Here is a 17,292-nt window from a genome sequence, read left to right as displayed (position 1 = left end):
AATATCTAATAAATGAAAATTTTGCTCCACTATTAACCCGTCCATCCAAAATGTTAGCGTGTCTTTCGATCAACGATTCTATAGAAATGACTTTTTAATCGTGAAAAATAACTAGTAAACAACAACCATGAAAAATTTGCTCTAAGGAAATTTCTCGCCATACTATCGACCGCCTATCTGCCATCGTTAATCTATCTTATTATGCATATTAATTAATTTACTGCAAATTGTGCGACTTAACAGTGATTTGATCGATGCATCACCGATGTTTTGTTTTATCATTTCTTCAAAATGTGTTGTTTTGTAAGAGAATGATGATTTAACATTTTTTAATATTCATAGAATGTTTACATTTTATTAGATTTCATTATTCAGCAACTGCAATTGTTACCATTTTTAATTACATTAAAATAAAACAATGATTAATTACGATTTTGCTTATGGGAATATTTCCACCATCAATCAATTAAGCATCAACAACTCTGTGGTGATCATCCCGCGTTGCATTGCTACGCATAAAACACGTTCACTAATCGCTGCAACTTTAAGCAGAGCAGTTCAACACGTGTTGTCCAGCTTGCCAGTTGCTTGAAAATGTCTTCCAAAGACAAATACCTAGACGATTTGCTCAGCGACGGAGAGACCAGGTCGGTCAACGAAGAGCTGTTCGACACTGGAGTTCCACCGTGGTATGATCGGGTCAAAATAAGGCGGTAAGATTGTGTGGGATTTGCTTTTAGGAAAATTGTACTTACCAACAAACTTATCATAGAGCCCAGCGCTTCTTCCGGAAGAACTTTGCCGCGATCTACTACGCGACGATCTGCGGACTGCTGGCCGCGTTGACCGTGCCATCGATTCTGAACGCGCTCATCTTCACAACGCGAAAGCCAACGTTCAAAATTGCCGCCAAGCGTTATCTGGCCGCCATGAAGCATACCATCAACTGGTACTGCCAAGACTTTGAACCGGGCAGCAGGTTTGTGTGGTTTCAAGTTGTGTAATAACTACTTATTTACAATCGATTTTATTTTTTCTCATGTAATTTAGTTCGTGGAAGTCGCTGGAACATGTGCGCAGAGTTCATTCCACTATCGTGAAACGTGCGAATTCTAAAAATTATGGAATCATCATTTCTCAGAAAGATCTAGCAATAACTCAGTTTGCCTTCATGGGGTACGTTATTTTTAGGCTTAGTGATTTTTCACGCTCGAAAATAGCAAATTTCACGGGAAACTCAATTGCAAAACACAAAATTTCACGCAAATTTCGCGGAACGTGAAATTTTTTAAAATAACTCTGAAAATATTTTGTTTAAATCACAGAAACTACTTTTTTTGGTTCATTATATATTATTCTTCAATAAACTAAAAAAATCTTCACTAAATTTGAACGTGAAACAAAAAAACTCTCATAATTTTCAAAAAAGTTTCCACCTAGTTTATAGCTCTTTTTATATTTAAAACAAAATGTAGGGCATGCGTATAATAATCTTGTCCATCCAATATGAGTAAAATAGTTAGTTGAATTTTCTGCGACATTTAGTCAATTCAAAATATTTTTTAATGATTTCATCTCTCTTTCCAAAAACTAAATATAATATCAATAGGCAAAAATAATATAATTTGTTACAAAATCGAAATTTTTATTTAAAATGAGAACAGAAAACAAAAAAAGCTGTCATTTTTTAACTTTCACGGGAATCATCCCCCAAAAAATCAAATTTCGTTAAAATAAAACAGAACTTAGAAAAAAAATCTGATATCTTTTTAAAATGTGATTTCAAAATGAAGAGTACTTTTAATGCTCTTCACCTGATTTTGACTAAAACAAAGCTTATTTCTTTTTGAAAATTTAATTTTCAAATTGAAAAGTAGTGAAATTTTTACTAAATTGACAAAATATTTAAAAAAGATTGTAAGTTCCTAAAAACTGATAAATCTAAACAATTCTTCAAATGGTTCATATCAAGCTTTTCAATTAAAAACTTATAAAATTTACTTAAAAAGTCTTCATGGTTGAAATATTGAAGTTGCTTGAAGAAAAAAATGAGCTGAGAAAATTTATAAATATCAAGAATTTCACACCGTTCGCGGACGGTCATCAAATTTCACTAACCCTATATAAGTAATTGAAAAAGAGTATTTTCACTCGCTTAATTCTATAGAATTATTTTTATACCTGTTTGAGTTTGATAAAAAATTTTGAAAAAAAAAATCGTTACAGTTTCACACAAAACATAAGATTTCACGAGATTTCGCGGAAAAAGACAAATTTCGCGGATTTCACGCTGTCCGCGAAATCGTGAAATTTCACTAACCCTAGTTATTTTGAATCCTGAAAAAGTTGGCTCCAAAACGAGTCCACAAGATTTGGAAGCTCTGTGCCACTTTTGGAGAGTTTTGGGATTTCTACTAGGACTTGAAGATCGGTAAGTGTGAAGCGAAACCCAACCTAAGACATTATAACTAACCAAAATTTTCAATTAGATTCAACGTTTGCACCCCAAACATGGAGGAAACCATCGCCAGAATCGATCAAATCCAACGCAAGCACCTCAAATCAGCCCTGACCAAACGGGACGACAAATTTGAACGGGCAGCCGAAGCACTGCTGGCCGGTCTCTGGTGTTTCAACTTGCTGCTTGATCATGGCGCGCTAATGTTTGCCGCGGGGCGAGTCGCCGGCCTTCCGGGGTACAGCTATTGGTCCGCGGAGAAATTAGCTGGTGAAGAGTCCCACTATCGTCAGCTTGGTTGGAAAAGTCGTGGGGTGTTGTTTGTGATACTGAGTATTCATGAAGTAATGTTACAGAAGGATTGGTTTCGTAATATTTTCAATTGGATTTTGCTAACATCAGGACAGATTGTTATTGTTGTGAGCAACGTGGTTTTAAAAATAATCAAGGTCTAAAAATATGTGGTACAATAAATGTAGAGCATATATCTCAGCCTTCATATGATTGATAATTGAGGATTTTTTCTCAAACCTTTTTTTTTAAGAAAATTTAATATATACATATATATAATTCTCCACCAACTCACACAGCAGTTGCCCGACCCCTCTTCAATTTGCGTGAAACTGTCCTAAGGGGTAACTTTTGTCCCTGATCACGAATCCGAGGTCCGTTTTTTGATATCTCGTGACGGAGGGGCGGTACGACCCCTTCCATTTTTGAACATGCGACCCTTCTGGGTCAATGTAAATTCGAAATGTACATTAAATTTCCCTTAAAATGACGTGTTCCCATTTTTTTTACAGTCGAGTAACGGAAAATGGCAGACCTTTTAAAACTGTTTTAGTGTTTTTTCGATGAAAAATACGTTTTTTCGGAATTCTGAGTACGTCATCAAACCGGGCGTCTAATTTTACATAAAACCCCCTTATTGAGAAACACCTCTTTTTTCGCATGTTGAAAAATGAAAGGGGCCGTACCGCCCCTCCGTCACAAGATATCAAAAACGTACCTCGGATTCGTGATCAGGGACAATAGGTTATCGCTTAGAACAAGGTTTCACACAAATCGAAGAGGGGTCGGGGCAACTTTTCCCGATTTCGTGTGAGTTGGTAGAGAATTACCCATATTTTTTTTTTCAAATGATCAAAAATAAAACATTTAAAAACAAAAAAAAAAACTTTCAAAGGCTGTTAAATTGCATTAAATTTGAGAGACACCAAAAAGGGTAAAGCAACTTAATGATCAAAAAAATCCTTTTGTTTGAAATATCATAAAAATAGAGTACATGTATAATTTTATTATTGTATTTTTTTATTTATTGTGTGTGTGTGTGAAATATTAAATCTGTAAATGAAAAGGCTATAATCATTCGAAAACTCAATTTTCATTTTGACATCCCACCTTCACGTATGCACATCAACTCCGAATCAAAAACTAAACAGTTATTATTGTTTATGTATAGGGGAATTTTTTACGGTAAAAAAACATAGGGTAAAAAAATTAAAATGCTTGAATCAAAGATTATTATACATAATTATATTTACTCTTCTGGATAGATATCAGAACGGGTCAAAATGACAAAAAGTTGCTCAGATCAAATTATTTGCTCGAAGTGAAGTAAACCAACTGGAATATCGAAGCAAACACACATATATTAAGAATTCAAAAATATATTTTTTTAAAAGTGGATTTTAAATCTGAGAAGTTAATAAAAATCGGAGATTTAAAAAAAATATCTTTACAAAAAATAATCACCAATTCTTAGTTTAATTATTCAAATAATTCAAAATTAAAAAAAATGCTTAAAAATTCAAAAATTTCAAACCGCAAAAAAATTAAAATATTTCAATCTAATCTTTTTAATCTAACACAAACGCAGCCAATCCGATGAAAGCATGCTGGAAAGTCTTGTGATTAGATTACGCCCCAAGCAGCACTTTTCTTGAAATTATTAAAAATTGCAGTACATCCAAGAACACCCGAAAATGTATTACAAAAATTAAAGCGGCTAGCCCTACTGCGTTATGTTTACCGCAAAGAGGACTCTGAGAACAGATCACATTTCACAAAATCTACAGGGGAGCAAGAATACGTGGACATACCATACCAAACGCTCCGATTTATAGTTGCATAGGAGCAACTCGACCATTTTTATTTTTCGAAAAAATCGAAGTTTCATGCAAAAACAAGTTTGACATTATTTTATAATGCAAAATTGAATTTGGAATCGAAAATTGCTTTACAGATTTTTTGATAAAGGGCTCCGTTTTCAAAATATAGCCACCAAAAGTTTGATTTTAGCGAAATATTTGAAGTTTTTCAATTTTTAAAAATAGTGACCATGAGTGACCATTTCTTAAAATATATTTTTTGAAAAGTTCAGAAAATTTGCTATAAAATTGTGTAAGAGACATTGAAGATTGGACCTCGGGTTGCTGAGATAGAGCCGCTTTAAGAAAAAGAAACAGGAAAATTGAAGTTTTCTAAATATCACCAAAACAACCCACCATTTTCTGATGACGATATCTCAGCAACTAATGGTGCGATTTTCAATGTTAAAACGTGAAACATTCGTTTTTTTTTTAAATCAAGACTAAAATTTTAAAAGGGCCAAACATTGAATATTACGCCCCATTTAAAATGCTAGTCTTGATTTTTTTTTCAAAATATTTTTTTCGAAAAGATCGGGAAATTTCACGAATGTTTCATGTTTTAACGTTAAAAGTTGGACCATTAGTTGCTGAGATATCGTCATTAGAATATGGTGGGTTGTTTTGGTGAGATTTAGAAAACTTCAATTTTCCTGTTTCTTTTTCTTAAAGCGGTTCTATCTCAGCAACCCGAGGTCCAATTTTTAATGTCTCTTAGACAATTTTGAAGCAAACTTTCTGAACTTTTAAAAAAAAATATTTTCAGAAATGGTCACTCATGGCCATTATTTTTAAAAATTGAAAAACTGCAAATATTTCGCTAAAATTAAACTTTCGGTGGCTATATCTTGAAAACGGAGCACTGTATCAAAAAATCTGAAAAGTTTTTTTCGATTGCAAATCCAATTTTGCATTAAAAAATAATGTCAAACTTGTTTTTGCATGAAACTTCGATTTTTTTCAAAAATCACTATTTTTTCAAAAATTCATAACTCGGCGGCAGATTTTTTGACCATGTTTCTCTATGCCTCAAAAGTTGCGGATTTTTGTCCCCTAAAATATATCAAAAAATCTCGAAAATCAAAAAATACGTATTTTGGGAAATTGAGTTTTAGTGAAAAAAAAGTTGATTAAAAAATCTGCAATTTTTTTCCTTTTCCCTTTTTTTCTCAAGAGTCCTCAACAATACCTACAACTTTGCCGAAGACACCAAATTGATCAGAAAATTTACTCAAAAGTTACAGCTGCTTGAATATTTGCGTACCATTTTTGTATGGACAGCAGCCAAAATTGTATGGAGACTTGTATGGGTGAACCTGGGTGCAGAATAGTTGTTCGCAAAGCGGCCTCAATTTAGAACTGTCAAAGTGGAACCAATTTACTGTTCGCAAAATGATACCAAAAAGTGACAAGTATTGTAATCGATCTATACAGGGCCCCGGCGATGGCCTAATATGAGCTACCAAACAACATTGGCAATATGGCGTCGTTTGTTTACAAACATGAGATTGTTTGTGGACGAACCGAAAAATTTACTTTTTTGTGAGAAATTCTATAACCATTGTGCAATAACATTGAGTCTTACAAAACAGACAAAATTTCCTTAAATTCTAGACCAGAATTTGCTTTATTATTATTTTTCAATTTAAACCGCTTTTACCGCGATTCTGATCAAGATTGCACATTAAATCATCGTGCCTTTAGTGTATCTTTTGTTTTCACATCGATTCGCTGTAGATTCGTGTTTAAATTTTGAAATTTAGCATAAATTAAATAAGTTGCCAAATTCCCAACTTCAGTCAGGTGCAACAATTTCCACATCACCCATGCGGGAAACCGATAATGGGGTAATTCATGCGTTCCAAACTGTCAAAATTCCAAAACGTCATTGCCAATCTTCGGTTCGCTGCTTTTGTTCGTGTTTGAAGTTTCGGGCCGAGACTCTGGATCTATAATTTATTTAGCCGGTGGTGTCGAGTTTTTGCGGTATCGAAGTAAACAAATCCTAAAGAGGGTAGAAATCGAGATTGGGTAAATTCGTCGCTAGCATATCAATAAGCGCTATGTCTTACGCAAAACCTACGTTTATGACGCTTTGTGAAATATTAGCGACGAATTATCAATGAATGGCACATGCCAAATAATATTGAATAATCTTACTCCAACATTATTATTGCGCTTCAAAGATACACAATCTCGGAACTTCGATTCGGTTGTTTTTCTGATTCACGAAATTCCACCTACTTCTGAAGCAATATTTCGTCACGTGGAAATCAAAAAAAGGCCTCTTTTGGCCGCCCATTGATTAGTCTACGAACATAAAAATTGCGAAGCCCTTAATTTTTCAACGAAAATTTAAACATAAACAGATTTAAAAAAAAATCAAAACAAGTCATTTCCGCAGCAAAAAATATGTCACGCTTGAGCTTGAACATAGCCTTCCACTTTGTTTATGTTTACAGCTGTATTGCAGATGTATTAGTGAGGAGCAGTGGGGAGCATTCAAAAATCACGTTACGCATTCTGCCTTTTCAGCACCCAGGGGTGAACCAATGGCACAAAATAGCTAAGGCCCCCACAAAATTTGAGTCAAATCAAAAAATACAAATAAAATCCATTTCCGGTTTTGGTAGAGAATTGCTCATAGGTGTTATTTGTTTAATTTCATTTTTTGTTTTATGAATTAAAGATTTTATGAATTTAAGAATTCTAGAAACTTAGAATACAAAAAAACTGAACTTTTGATTTTCCAATTTTAAATTCAAAACTCAGAACCGTTTCGCTCTTTCCTATCTCCATACTTGGCTTAACGCCGAAGGTGCCAAATACCCTTTTTTACACTTAGATTGTGAGTTCAGTGCGCGGTCCAATTTTCGAAGTGAACTGTGATATAAAATAAAATAAGGATAAGTTAAGGTACTTTATTGTTTTATTTAATAAATTCATTCGGCTGAAAAGGTAATTCAGGACTCTTTTTGGGAAAATAAATGTAAAGATAATATTGAACCCCGCGTAAATAACAAACGCGTTACTAAACTAACTACTTCCTACGATTATGATGACGTATATCAACTTCTACGCTGCGATTAAATAATAATGTGTGTAGAAATTGTATTCTTTTGTTGGACCTCCTAGTAAACGCGATCCTGATAGCTGTTGTCCTGGGGCCGAGGCTGCATGGTGTTGACCATTTGCTGCTGATACTGGCGCATTTGGCAAGCACGGCGCGGCGGAGTAAGATACTCGAACATACTCTGCGTGTGCTGGGACAGCATCTTGCTGAGATCACAGGGCATCGGGTCGGTCCAGAAGAAGTCATGGTTGAGGGCGGAATCGGCGTCGGTGCGCTCCTTCGGATCCAGGATGAGCAGCTTGTCGAGCAGATCGACGCCGTGCGAGTCTTTGACGTACGGCCGCAGACGGTCGCGCACCTTGCGCTTGTGTCCCATCGGCAGTTCCATCTTCTGGTACAGCTCGAGCGATTCGACGCCGGGCCACACGTCCGGTGTGAACGATCCGCACAGCTGTGAGATGAAAATGAGCTGCTGCTGCTCGGTGGCGCCCTGCATGATCGGTGATCGGGTCCACATTTCCGCCATGATGCAGCCGGCGCCCCACATATCAACGGGAGGACCGTAGTTGCGGTCGCCGAGCAGAAGCTCTGGCGGACGGTACCACAGTGTGACCACGCGGTTCGTGTATCGATTGGCTTGACCGTTTTTGGTAATGCTGAAGGCACGCGCCAGACCGAAATCGGCCAGCTTGAGGACACCGTTCTTGGTGATCAGCACGTTGGCCGCCTTCATGTCACGGTGCAGAATCTTGTTGCTGTGAATGTAGTACAGCCCGTTCAGCAGCTGCTGCATGACCTTCTTGATCTCGCCGAGGCTGAACTTGACGTTGATGTTCGACAACAACCCGGCCAGATCGTGCTCGCAAAAGTCAAACACCAGATAAAACGTAGACCTGTAACGATTGTTGGCCGTTGCCTTCGTCCGGCAAATCTCAATCAGATTCACCACATTCTCGTGCTTCAGCAGCTGCAAGATACGAATCTCCCGCAGAGCCGTAATCGGAAAGCCCTCCTTTTCGTTGTCCATCAGCACCTTCTTCATGGCCACGAACTTTTTGTTGGACTTTTTCTCCCGGGCCTTGAACACCTCCCTAAAACGAAGCCATCGGAATTTCAATCAATGACGAAATGTTCCCTCCCTCTTCCAAGGTCAACCTACCCGAACGTGCCCTGGCCAATCTTGGCCACCTTTTCGTACTTGCTCGACTCGTCGCAGTACGGGAAGTCGTAGTCCTCGATGTACTTTTGCTTCTCCGCCAGGCTCAGCACCGTCGACGAGGTGGACATCTGCAGGCCCGACGAACCGGAAGTGCTGCTGCTCATCGTCGTCGTGGCTGTGGTCGCGGACGCGACGGCAGACGAACGGCTGCGGGAAACCTTTTTGGGTGAAATTTTGAATTGGACGCGCGTTGTTTCAGCGCTGCAGCAGATGATGGGGGAAAATGGAGGAAAAGTTGGTTTTTCTTTCGCGACGACGATGGAGATCTGCAGAACCAGCGCAGGAGAAAACACAACAATGGACGATTTTGGCAGATATGCGTCATAAACGGCAAGGTTGGTAGAAGTTGTGAGGTAGTGCGGAATGTTGGTTTTTGAGCGAGGGCTAACTTCACGCGTTATGTAGGTAAATTTGCTTACTTGTTGCTCACTCAATTTTGGGTAAAATTTGAACTTTGCCACGGCATTTAATAATTGGGTACTAAAGCCCTATGTAAACTTTATGTACAACCTCGTGTACAACGGTAAAAAACACGCTTAAAAAACATTTCTGATTAATTTTTTTCATTTTAATGCAATTTTTTTTTTGACAAGACAAATTTTTTTCGATGGATCAACTATGGTACCCTTGGAACGAGCTGTCAAGTAGGAGCTTTTCTGTCAAGAAGAACCGCGAGGTAAATTTTTCAAAATTGATTTAAAAATCCATTTTAAACTTTTTGTGGTCGTACAAAGGGTCATTGTACTCAGAAAAATAAGCTTTATCGCTGTAAACAATAATATCAGCAATCTAAGCTTCATTTTAGGACCCAATTTGGATACAAATTTGCCATTTAAGCATGAATTGGGTCCTAAAATTAAGCCTAAATTTGTGATATTATTGGAGAAAACGATAACGCTTATTTTTCTGAGTACAATGACTCTTTGAACGACCGCAAAGGATTTAAAATTGATTTTTAATTCAATTTTTAAAAATTAACTTTACGGCCCTTCTTGACAGAAAAGGTTCTTACTGACAGCTAGTTCCAAGGGGACCATAGTTGATCCATCGAAAAAATGTTGTCTTGTCATTTTTTTTTTGAGTTAAATGAAAAAAAAGTATTCAGAAATGGTTTTTGATCGTGATTTTTACCGTTGTACATAAAAATTGACATAGGTCTTTAGTACCCAATTTATCAGCAAAAATGGAATAAAAATCTTGAATAATGTCATATGGAGCTAAACGAAAGCATTTTTATTTTATTTTTTGTAAATTTCTTCTAAATTGTTATTATTTACGGCTACGATTGACTCCATTGAAAAATATTTTCTATTTAATCAGCAAAAGCTTATAAATACCAGTCACGATATTCTAGCGGGATTCTGACAGGGCTGGATAATATTACAAAATTCTAGCACAAATGTTCTTCCGTTCTAGTAGGACTCTGGCAGCCATAACCACTGTTGACAAAGGCCGTCGAAAATGTATTATTTATTTTCTTTCTTTCCCTTTTCCTAGCTGTTGACCGAAAAGAAAATCAAATGGGGTCTCTGGCTTGGTCTAAGAACATAAAAACTTTGCTTAGCTTTTATTCATTCAGTTTATTAGTACCTTCAACGTATAGAATCCTTACAAATCAAGCTTGTAAATAAAATCAAACTCGCGTACTTCATCCCACCTCACAGCACATCGGAAATCTCGCCTGGCCCGATGCCGAGCTGCTGTTCCTTCACCTTGCGCCGGTTCAGCTTGGTCGTGTGCGCTTCGTTAAAGTTCTGCAACGCGCGCCGCAGCTCCTTCTCGATGGAGTCCCGCGTCAGGTGGGGGAACTTGTCGCAGGTGGTCGCGACCAGTATTTCGATCAGATTCATGTTGCACGCTGGGAGCGGGGGCGGCGCGTCCGGGTTGCTGTTGTGGGGCGGTTTGCCCGTCCAGGTGTGCTTGGAGCAGTTCTCGAACAGGTTCGCCATGTTACGCCGCAGGAAGTCGTACAGGCTGGTGGTGGGACCGTCGGAGAACAGCGTTATGACCTCCTCGCGGATGTCGTCGTCGGTTTGGATGAGCTCTTCGAGGCGGTACAGGTAGTTGTCGTCGGGGACGGGGAACAGGACGAGGCGTTTCTTCTCGCGTTTCATTGGGGTGTTTTTTCGTTTCTGAACTTCGAATGAGCTGACTTCCGCCTGTTGGCGAGTGCTGTTTTTGAGGTCCACCCGCAGGTCGCGAATGTTGTACTTTAGAACTTTTAGGGCACCGTCGTGTTGGTTCAGCTTTTCCAGGATCATGTCCAGCTTGCTCTCGATGCGCTTCATCCGGGCTTCCGACGGATGGTACGTGCTTGTGGTTGCTTGATCTTCCGGATTTTCCACTTGTTCTTGGTCTGCTTCTTCAGCCTGTTCCTGATCCTCGTCGTCGAGTTGGGAACGGGAGTCATCGTCCGAGGTTGGGGGCGAAATGCGCTTCTTAATGGTCACTGGCAAGGCGACAGGTTTGCGGGGCAGTGACCTCACCGTTGGTGGAGTTATCTTGGACCAGTTTGGTTTGGCTTTGGGCTTGAGCATCGGGGAAACTTCGACGTTTGCGATGGTCCTCAGGTGCATCGGAGTGACCACCTCGCCGGCCTTTCGAATGATCGGAACCTTTTTCCCCGATGACGAGGGTTGTGGCCGAGTTGGTGTCATTTTCAACTTTTTCACTGAAATGAACCAGAAAGTTTTTATAGAACATTTGAGATAAGCGGAACCACCCCAACATACCCGGAGTTTCCAGCAGATACTCGGTGTCCTCGTAGACTTCGGCTTCGCCCAATATCACTTCCTCAAACTTCGACATGAACGCGGCGTGTGTTGAACATACGAAATCAGTCAACTTTCGTCAGCTTCAGCAGAAAAATTGACTAAATTTATAAAATTTACGCGCAACAAACAAGTTTCACGCGCAAACTGAAGCCAACACTCGGAATCAACAAACAAAAATTTGTAAACATGCCGCAGTTGACAGCTGCTTGTAAAGGGCTGACGTCGTGCGCCGCTGGTGACGCTACCTCGGCTGTAAACATTGCTCCTTCGTTTGTTCAAAACGTCAAACTGCTCAAAAGTTGTTTGGACGGCAGCGAGTCGATTTGGCCGCGGAAACAGTTAAATTTTTAGGTTTGAGTAATTTTGGATGTTTTAAACAGTGACCAAATGTACGAAATTGAGAGAGTTCTGATGGACAACGATCAAACCATTGAAGAGGAATATTTGGACGAGAATGAGCATTCTTCTGAAGGTATGTTAAAAAACATTTTTCCTCAGAAAATAGGGCTACCGTAGAACACCGTTTGTTGGGCAGTTGGTTTATACTATTATTTTCAGAACCGCCCAAGAAGAAGACTCCCATTATCCGCAGACCCGGCGAGGTCGTTACGCCGATTCCAAATCATCGCACTGGAACGGTGAAAGGTGAGTTGAACATACTAATCAAGACGTCCAACGAATAAACTAACTTCTGCTCCATCGTTCCAGTTTCACCCTCGGTCTACGCCCCCAGCCCAACCACTCCACGTGTGACTCCGAGCGGCCGTGTCAAAAACACGTGGCAACGGGTGGCCCCGTACGGAATTGACGTGCAGATGAAACCACCGGTCATTCGTTCCGCCCCGGTCAAGCAGACCCCGCCAGCGAAGCGAGTTCAGCAGGTCACTGAAAACAACGACAACGACGACTCTGCTGCTGACAATGACGACGATCGCAATGGTTTCAATGCCGTCTACAGCCGAATTAAATCCGAACCGTCTCTAACATTGTCGACAAGTATGGTAACGCTCGAGACGTTGGACGCCAAGTTGGACGCGTTGGATGAAAAACTAAACAGGATCGTGGCAAAACTGGGCGCGCACGACGGTGCGTTAAAGACGGTCAAGAACAACATCATAGACCTGCGCAGCGAGCTGGCAACGGTTCGCAGCGGCACCACAGGCTACAAAACGGAATTTTCCCCACGCAGAACAAACTAAAGCGCGGCCACTGAAGCGTCAGCCCCAAATCACGCTCCCCATCGCCGACGACAACTATCTGTTCCGGCTGGAGGAGCTAGTCCAGTCGGACAACGCAATCCGCGAAGAGCTGTTCGAGCGCTTCCTGGAAGCGAACGGCAAGAGCGTGTTCGCGTACATGCGCAAAAACGTAGGCTACCTGTTCAACAACACCTCCAAGTACACGTGGACCGGTAGGCCGTCCAACAGCCACAAGGACGCGGGACCATCGGGCGTCGCGAGCCAGCTGACCCTGGTCGACGTGCTGATCGACAGTGGGTGCGAAAAGTTTGCCGGTTGCAGCCGGGAAGAAATGGAGCAGGAGTTTCGACGCTCGCTGCAGCGCTTCAACGATGCAAAGTTTTTCAAGCGCAGGAAGCGTGTACTGGAGCAGCTAGCGGCCGCTGCGGCGAGGGATGCGCAGGAGGACAAAGAGGAGGAGGAGGAAGAGGAGGATGATTGTGGGGAACATTGAAAAGAAGAGGATGCGCTGATTTGAAATAAAGTGTTACGAATAAAAAATATAATTACCATATTTTTATTTAATCCGATAGCCGTTCTGGAATTATTTGAGCAAAAAAGTTTGTAATTTATTTTTTGCAATTCCGTCGTGAAACTACTTTCTTTTCCTGTCATTCTTGAACGACAAAATAGCCTACTTTTCTGTACCAAAAATAACAGAATCGAATAGCAACACTTTTCAAAATAAATGCTGAAAAGTTCTACTTTTCAGCACTAAAATGGGTGCTGAAAAGTTGAACTTTTCACCACTTGTTTCGAATAGTAACACTTTTCAGCATTTTTTTGATTTAATCGATTTATTGACAAAATACATGAAAATTTGACATAACATTTCACTCAGTGTGTGTTTTTGAATTGCAAAAATGTTGTATGGAACTCGTTGCAAAACTTGATTTTTTCAGCACTTTTCGTATTTATCCAACTCGGTGAACCTCGTTGGATAAATGTACGACTCGTGCTGAAAAAATCCTCTTTTTGCAACTTGTTGCATAAACTACTAATATCATTTAAATATTCAGCAATTCCATTTGAAAAACGATACTTAATCCACCTTTAGGTGGTTGGTGCCTTCCTCACATTCATAAAGTCAATCCAGGTTTTTAAACGAAAATGGCGTTCGAATGATGAACACTTGAAATGTCAAAATCACGCGGTGATATATCAATATATATATCGGTGGTATACCAACATTACGAAAAAAAAGTGTACTATGGCATGACAGCCACATTTTTTTCTTATGTTGGTGCTACTGCGCGATTTTGACATTTCGGACGTTCACCATTTCGAATGCCATCTTCGCTTAAAAACCTGGATACATTCAGTAAAAATAGCAACATTCCCTTAACATGTTTAACAAATCAATTTTATTACTGATTTCTTTTGATAGGGTTCGCAGACCTTCAATTTTTCTGGTTCATCGGCAAGGTCTGATAAAAAAAACTATCCAACGAAAGTTCACATGGAAGATTCAGACAATATTTTTTATCACAATATCTCAGATCCGGCCTCATGAAAGTATATAAATAACACTTAAGTGCCACTAACTTTTGATAGGGTTGTCAGATCCTTGATGTTTTAGGCTCATTTGAAAGGTCTTTCGATTATCTAACTAACGATGGGTCGCATGATGGACCCGGATGTAGGAGATACAGCCAGCCAGGTAACGATTTATTAAAAACTTTCCATAAACATACTTTAATGAGTTAACACTCTTGATTATCGTTATCTGTGTCTTGTTACGGAAAAGAGGCACCCTGTGATAAAAGGTCTTTCCGGAAAGCGCGCTAGTTGACAGTTGACGAAAACGAAAGAAAGGGAGAAAAAGAGAGCGAAACAGGATAGTGAGTTCTGGCGTTTTGAGTTCAGTCTTCAAACGGAAGTAAAAGCGGAAAGACGTTCGCGGAATAAAAAAATGAGTGAGAACAAGTGCGACAATGGCGCGGCCAACTCGGTCACGACGAAGACGCGGGTGCAGAAAACGTCGATCGTGCCAGCGACGACCCCGGCGGGGGCAAAGAGGGCAAAAGTTGCCAAGCCCGACGGATCAGGGTAAGTGGAGCAAAGTTTATTGCAAGGTTGTGAATTCGGCAAGAAAGACGTGCTTCTGTTTTTTCGTCGGCGGTACTGTAAGCAAGGCCCAAGATGGCGTCGATTTTCGATGGCAAAAAAAAAGAAACAAAGTTAATAGACAGCGATATAGTGTTATTTTTTGCATTCAAATTTGACTTTATGCCAATTTAAACAATTATTATCACCGCCGACAAATTGTGCGTTGCGTGCGTGGAGAATAAAATCAAAATGGCGTCATAAAAATGTTTTCGTTGCTAGAGTTAAAGATGGCGTCTGCAAGGTTTACTTTGTGTGAAGTAAATAAAGAGAACTGTAAATCGTCACCATTGTGTCTATTCTAACAGGCAGCTTGCGAGTAAGACGACATCTCTCAGGCAAACTGAGCGTACCCTTTTTTGTAGCTCCGGTGGGTGTGTGGTCTGAGATTTTAATTTTCGTTGCGCCTAGCCTAAACTTTGAAATTGACGCATATTTGTCATTAATAGATCTTGAAAATTTGATTGTATGCAACGTTCAACCGTTTGTTTGGGCAAAACGAAGGGAGTGTGTCACAAACTCGAATAAAAAAAAAGAAATTCATTGTTTTGTTAACTTTAATTTATACGTTCATAATATTATTGTTGAATCAGTTGAGTTGGAAATATTAACAGTGATGTTGGAGTTGTGTAGTGGTGTGGTATCAGATGGCTTATCAGTCTGGGTCTGTGTGCGACAGTGGCGTCAATTGTGGTTGTTATAAAATTTACTGTAGAAATGGAGACTAAAACAAATTCTTGTCACTGTAGATCTTGAATCTAACTTTTGAATATGAAAGGTTCAAAATGTTATTAAATTGTTCAAATAAAAAAACTAAAAGAGTGAAAGAAAATTAAAACACAGCATTAAGGCCCAAATAGTTTGAAAACACAGAGTCTGACAGCCTTGAAATCTGTCACAGAGAACCAGAAAGCATTTCTGAGCTCAATAATTAAATCAAATTTTGTATGAAGTTGTAAAACACAATAGTTATAAAAAACTAAACACAGAGAGTTTAAATTAATAAATAAACAAAAGTTTATAAGCAGTGGTAAGATAATACAAATAAAACTAAACGCATAGAGTGAAAACATAACAAAAAAAAAGTGAATCCCAAAATAGCTTGGAAGTTTGAAGACTCAGAGTCTGACAGCCTTGAAACCTGTCACTGAGAATCTGAAAACATTTCTGAGCATAATAATTAAACAAAAGTTTATAACTTGTAGTAAGATAATACAGATAAAACTTAACGAATAGAGTGAAAACATAACTAAAAAAAAACAGCTTAAAATAGTTAGGAAGTTTGAAGACTCAGAGTCTGACAGCCTTGAAACCTGTCACTGAGAATCTGAAACCTTTTCTAAGCATTATAATTAAACAAAATTTTGTATGTTGTAAAACAAATAAAAAACACAGAGAGTTATAATAAATAAATAAACAAAAGTTTATAAGTTGTGGTAAGATAATACAAATAAAACTAAACGAATAGAGTGAAAACATAACAAAAAAAGTGACACCCAAAATAGCTTGGAAGTTTGAAGACTCAGAGTCTGACAGCCTTGAAACCTGTCACTGAGAATCTAAAAACATTTCTAAGCATAATAATTATTCAAAATTTTGTATGAAGTCGTAAAACAAAATAAAAAAAAAATAAACACAGAGAGTTATAACTAATAAATAAACAAAAGTTTATAAGTTGTGGTAAGATAATACAAATAAAACTAAACGAATAGAGTGAAAACATAACACAAAAAAGTGACACCCAAAATAGCTTGGAAGTTTGAAGACTCAGAGTCTGACAGCCTTGAAACCTGTCACTGAGAATCTGAAAATATTTCTGAGCATAGTAATTAAACCAAAGTTTATGACTTGTAGTAAGATAATACAAATAAAACTTAACGAATAGAGTGAAAACATAACTAAAAAAAACAACCTAAAATAGTTTGGAAGTTTGAAGGCTCAGAGTCTGACAGCCTTGAAACATGTCACTGAGAATCTGAAAACATTTCTAAGCATAATAATTAAACAAAATTTTGTATGAAGTTGTAAAACAAAATAAAAAAATAAACACAGAGAGTTATAATTATTGACTAAACAAAAGTTTATAAGTTGTGGTAAGACAATACAAATAAAACTAAACGAATAGAGTGAAAACATAACAAAAAAAATATAACCCTAAATAGTTTGGAAATTTTAAGACTTAGAGTCTGACAGTCTTGAAACCTGTCACTGAGAATCTGAAAACATTACTTCAGCATTAGCGATGAATAGCGTTTGCGACGAACAGCATTTGCG

The 17,292-nt window shown here is 38.7% G+C and overlaps 4 protein-coding genes across 4 annotated transcripts; 2 read left to right on the top strand and 2 right to left on the bottom strand.

The window, feature by feature from the left end:
• Positions 1–509: 509 nt before the first annotated feature.
• On the top strand, positions 510–2,945 carry LOC6041531. The gene is made up of 5 exons (XM_038255392.1): positions 510–713; positions 773–979; positions 1,051–1,181; positions 2,326–2,431; positions 2,490–2,945. The coding sequence occupies exons 1-5, from the start codon at positions 595–597 to the stop codon at positions 2,911–2,913; spliced, it is 987 nt and encodes a 328-aa protein (XP_038111320.1). The 5' UTR covers positions 510–594; the 3' UTR covers positions 2,914–2,945.
• Positions 2,946–7,519: 4,574 nt separating this feature from the next.
• Positions 7,520–9,218, bottom strand: LOC6041532 (cyclin-dependent kinase 9). The gene is made up of 2 exons (XM_001850728.2): positions 8,841–9,218; positions 7,520–8,772 (listed from the first exon to the last, which is right to left on the bottom strand). The coding sequence occupies exons 1-2, from the start codon at positions 9,002–9,004 to the stop codon at positions 7,740–7,742; spliced, it is 1,197 nt and encodes a 398-aa protein (XP_001850780.1). The 5' UTR covers positions 9,005–9,218; the 3' UTR covers positions 7,520–7,739.
• Positions 9,219–10,460: 1,242 nt separating this feature from the next.
• On the bottom strand, positions 10,461–11,856 carry LOC6041533. Its single transcript, XM_001850729.2, has 2 exons — positions 11,633–11,856; positions 10,461–11,571 (listed from the first exon to the last, which is right to left on the bottom strand). The coding sequence occupies exons 1-2, from the start codon at positions 11,706–11,708 to the stop codon at positions 10,559–10,561; spliced, it is 1,089 nt and encodes a 362-aa protein (XP_001850781.2). The 5' UTR covers positions 11,709–11,856; the 3' UTR covers positions 10,461–10,558.
• Positions 11,857–11,954: 98 nt separating this feature from the next.
• Positions 11,955–13,415, top strand: LOC6041534. The gene is given in 4 exon segments (XM_001850730.2): positions 11,955–12,146; positions 12,233–12,319; positions 12,383–12,804; positions 12,806–13,415. Coding segments are annotated over 4 exon segments (1,155 nt in total). The 5' UTR covers positions 11,955–12,061; the 3' UTR covers positions 13,367–13,415.
• Positions 13,416–17,292: the final 3,877 nt, after the last annotated feature.

Source organism: Culex quinquefasciatus, chromosome 2 (assembly GCF_015732765.1).
Source record: "Culex quinquefasciatus strain JHB chromosome 2, VPISU_Cqui_1.0_pri_paternal, whole genome shotgun sequence".
NCBI lineage: Eukaryota > Metazoa > Arthropoda > Insecta > Diptera > Culicidae > Culex > Culex quinquefasciatus.
Note: the sequence above shows the minus strand (reverse complement) of the source record. Positions and strands in the feature narration are given on the sequence as shown.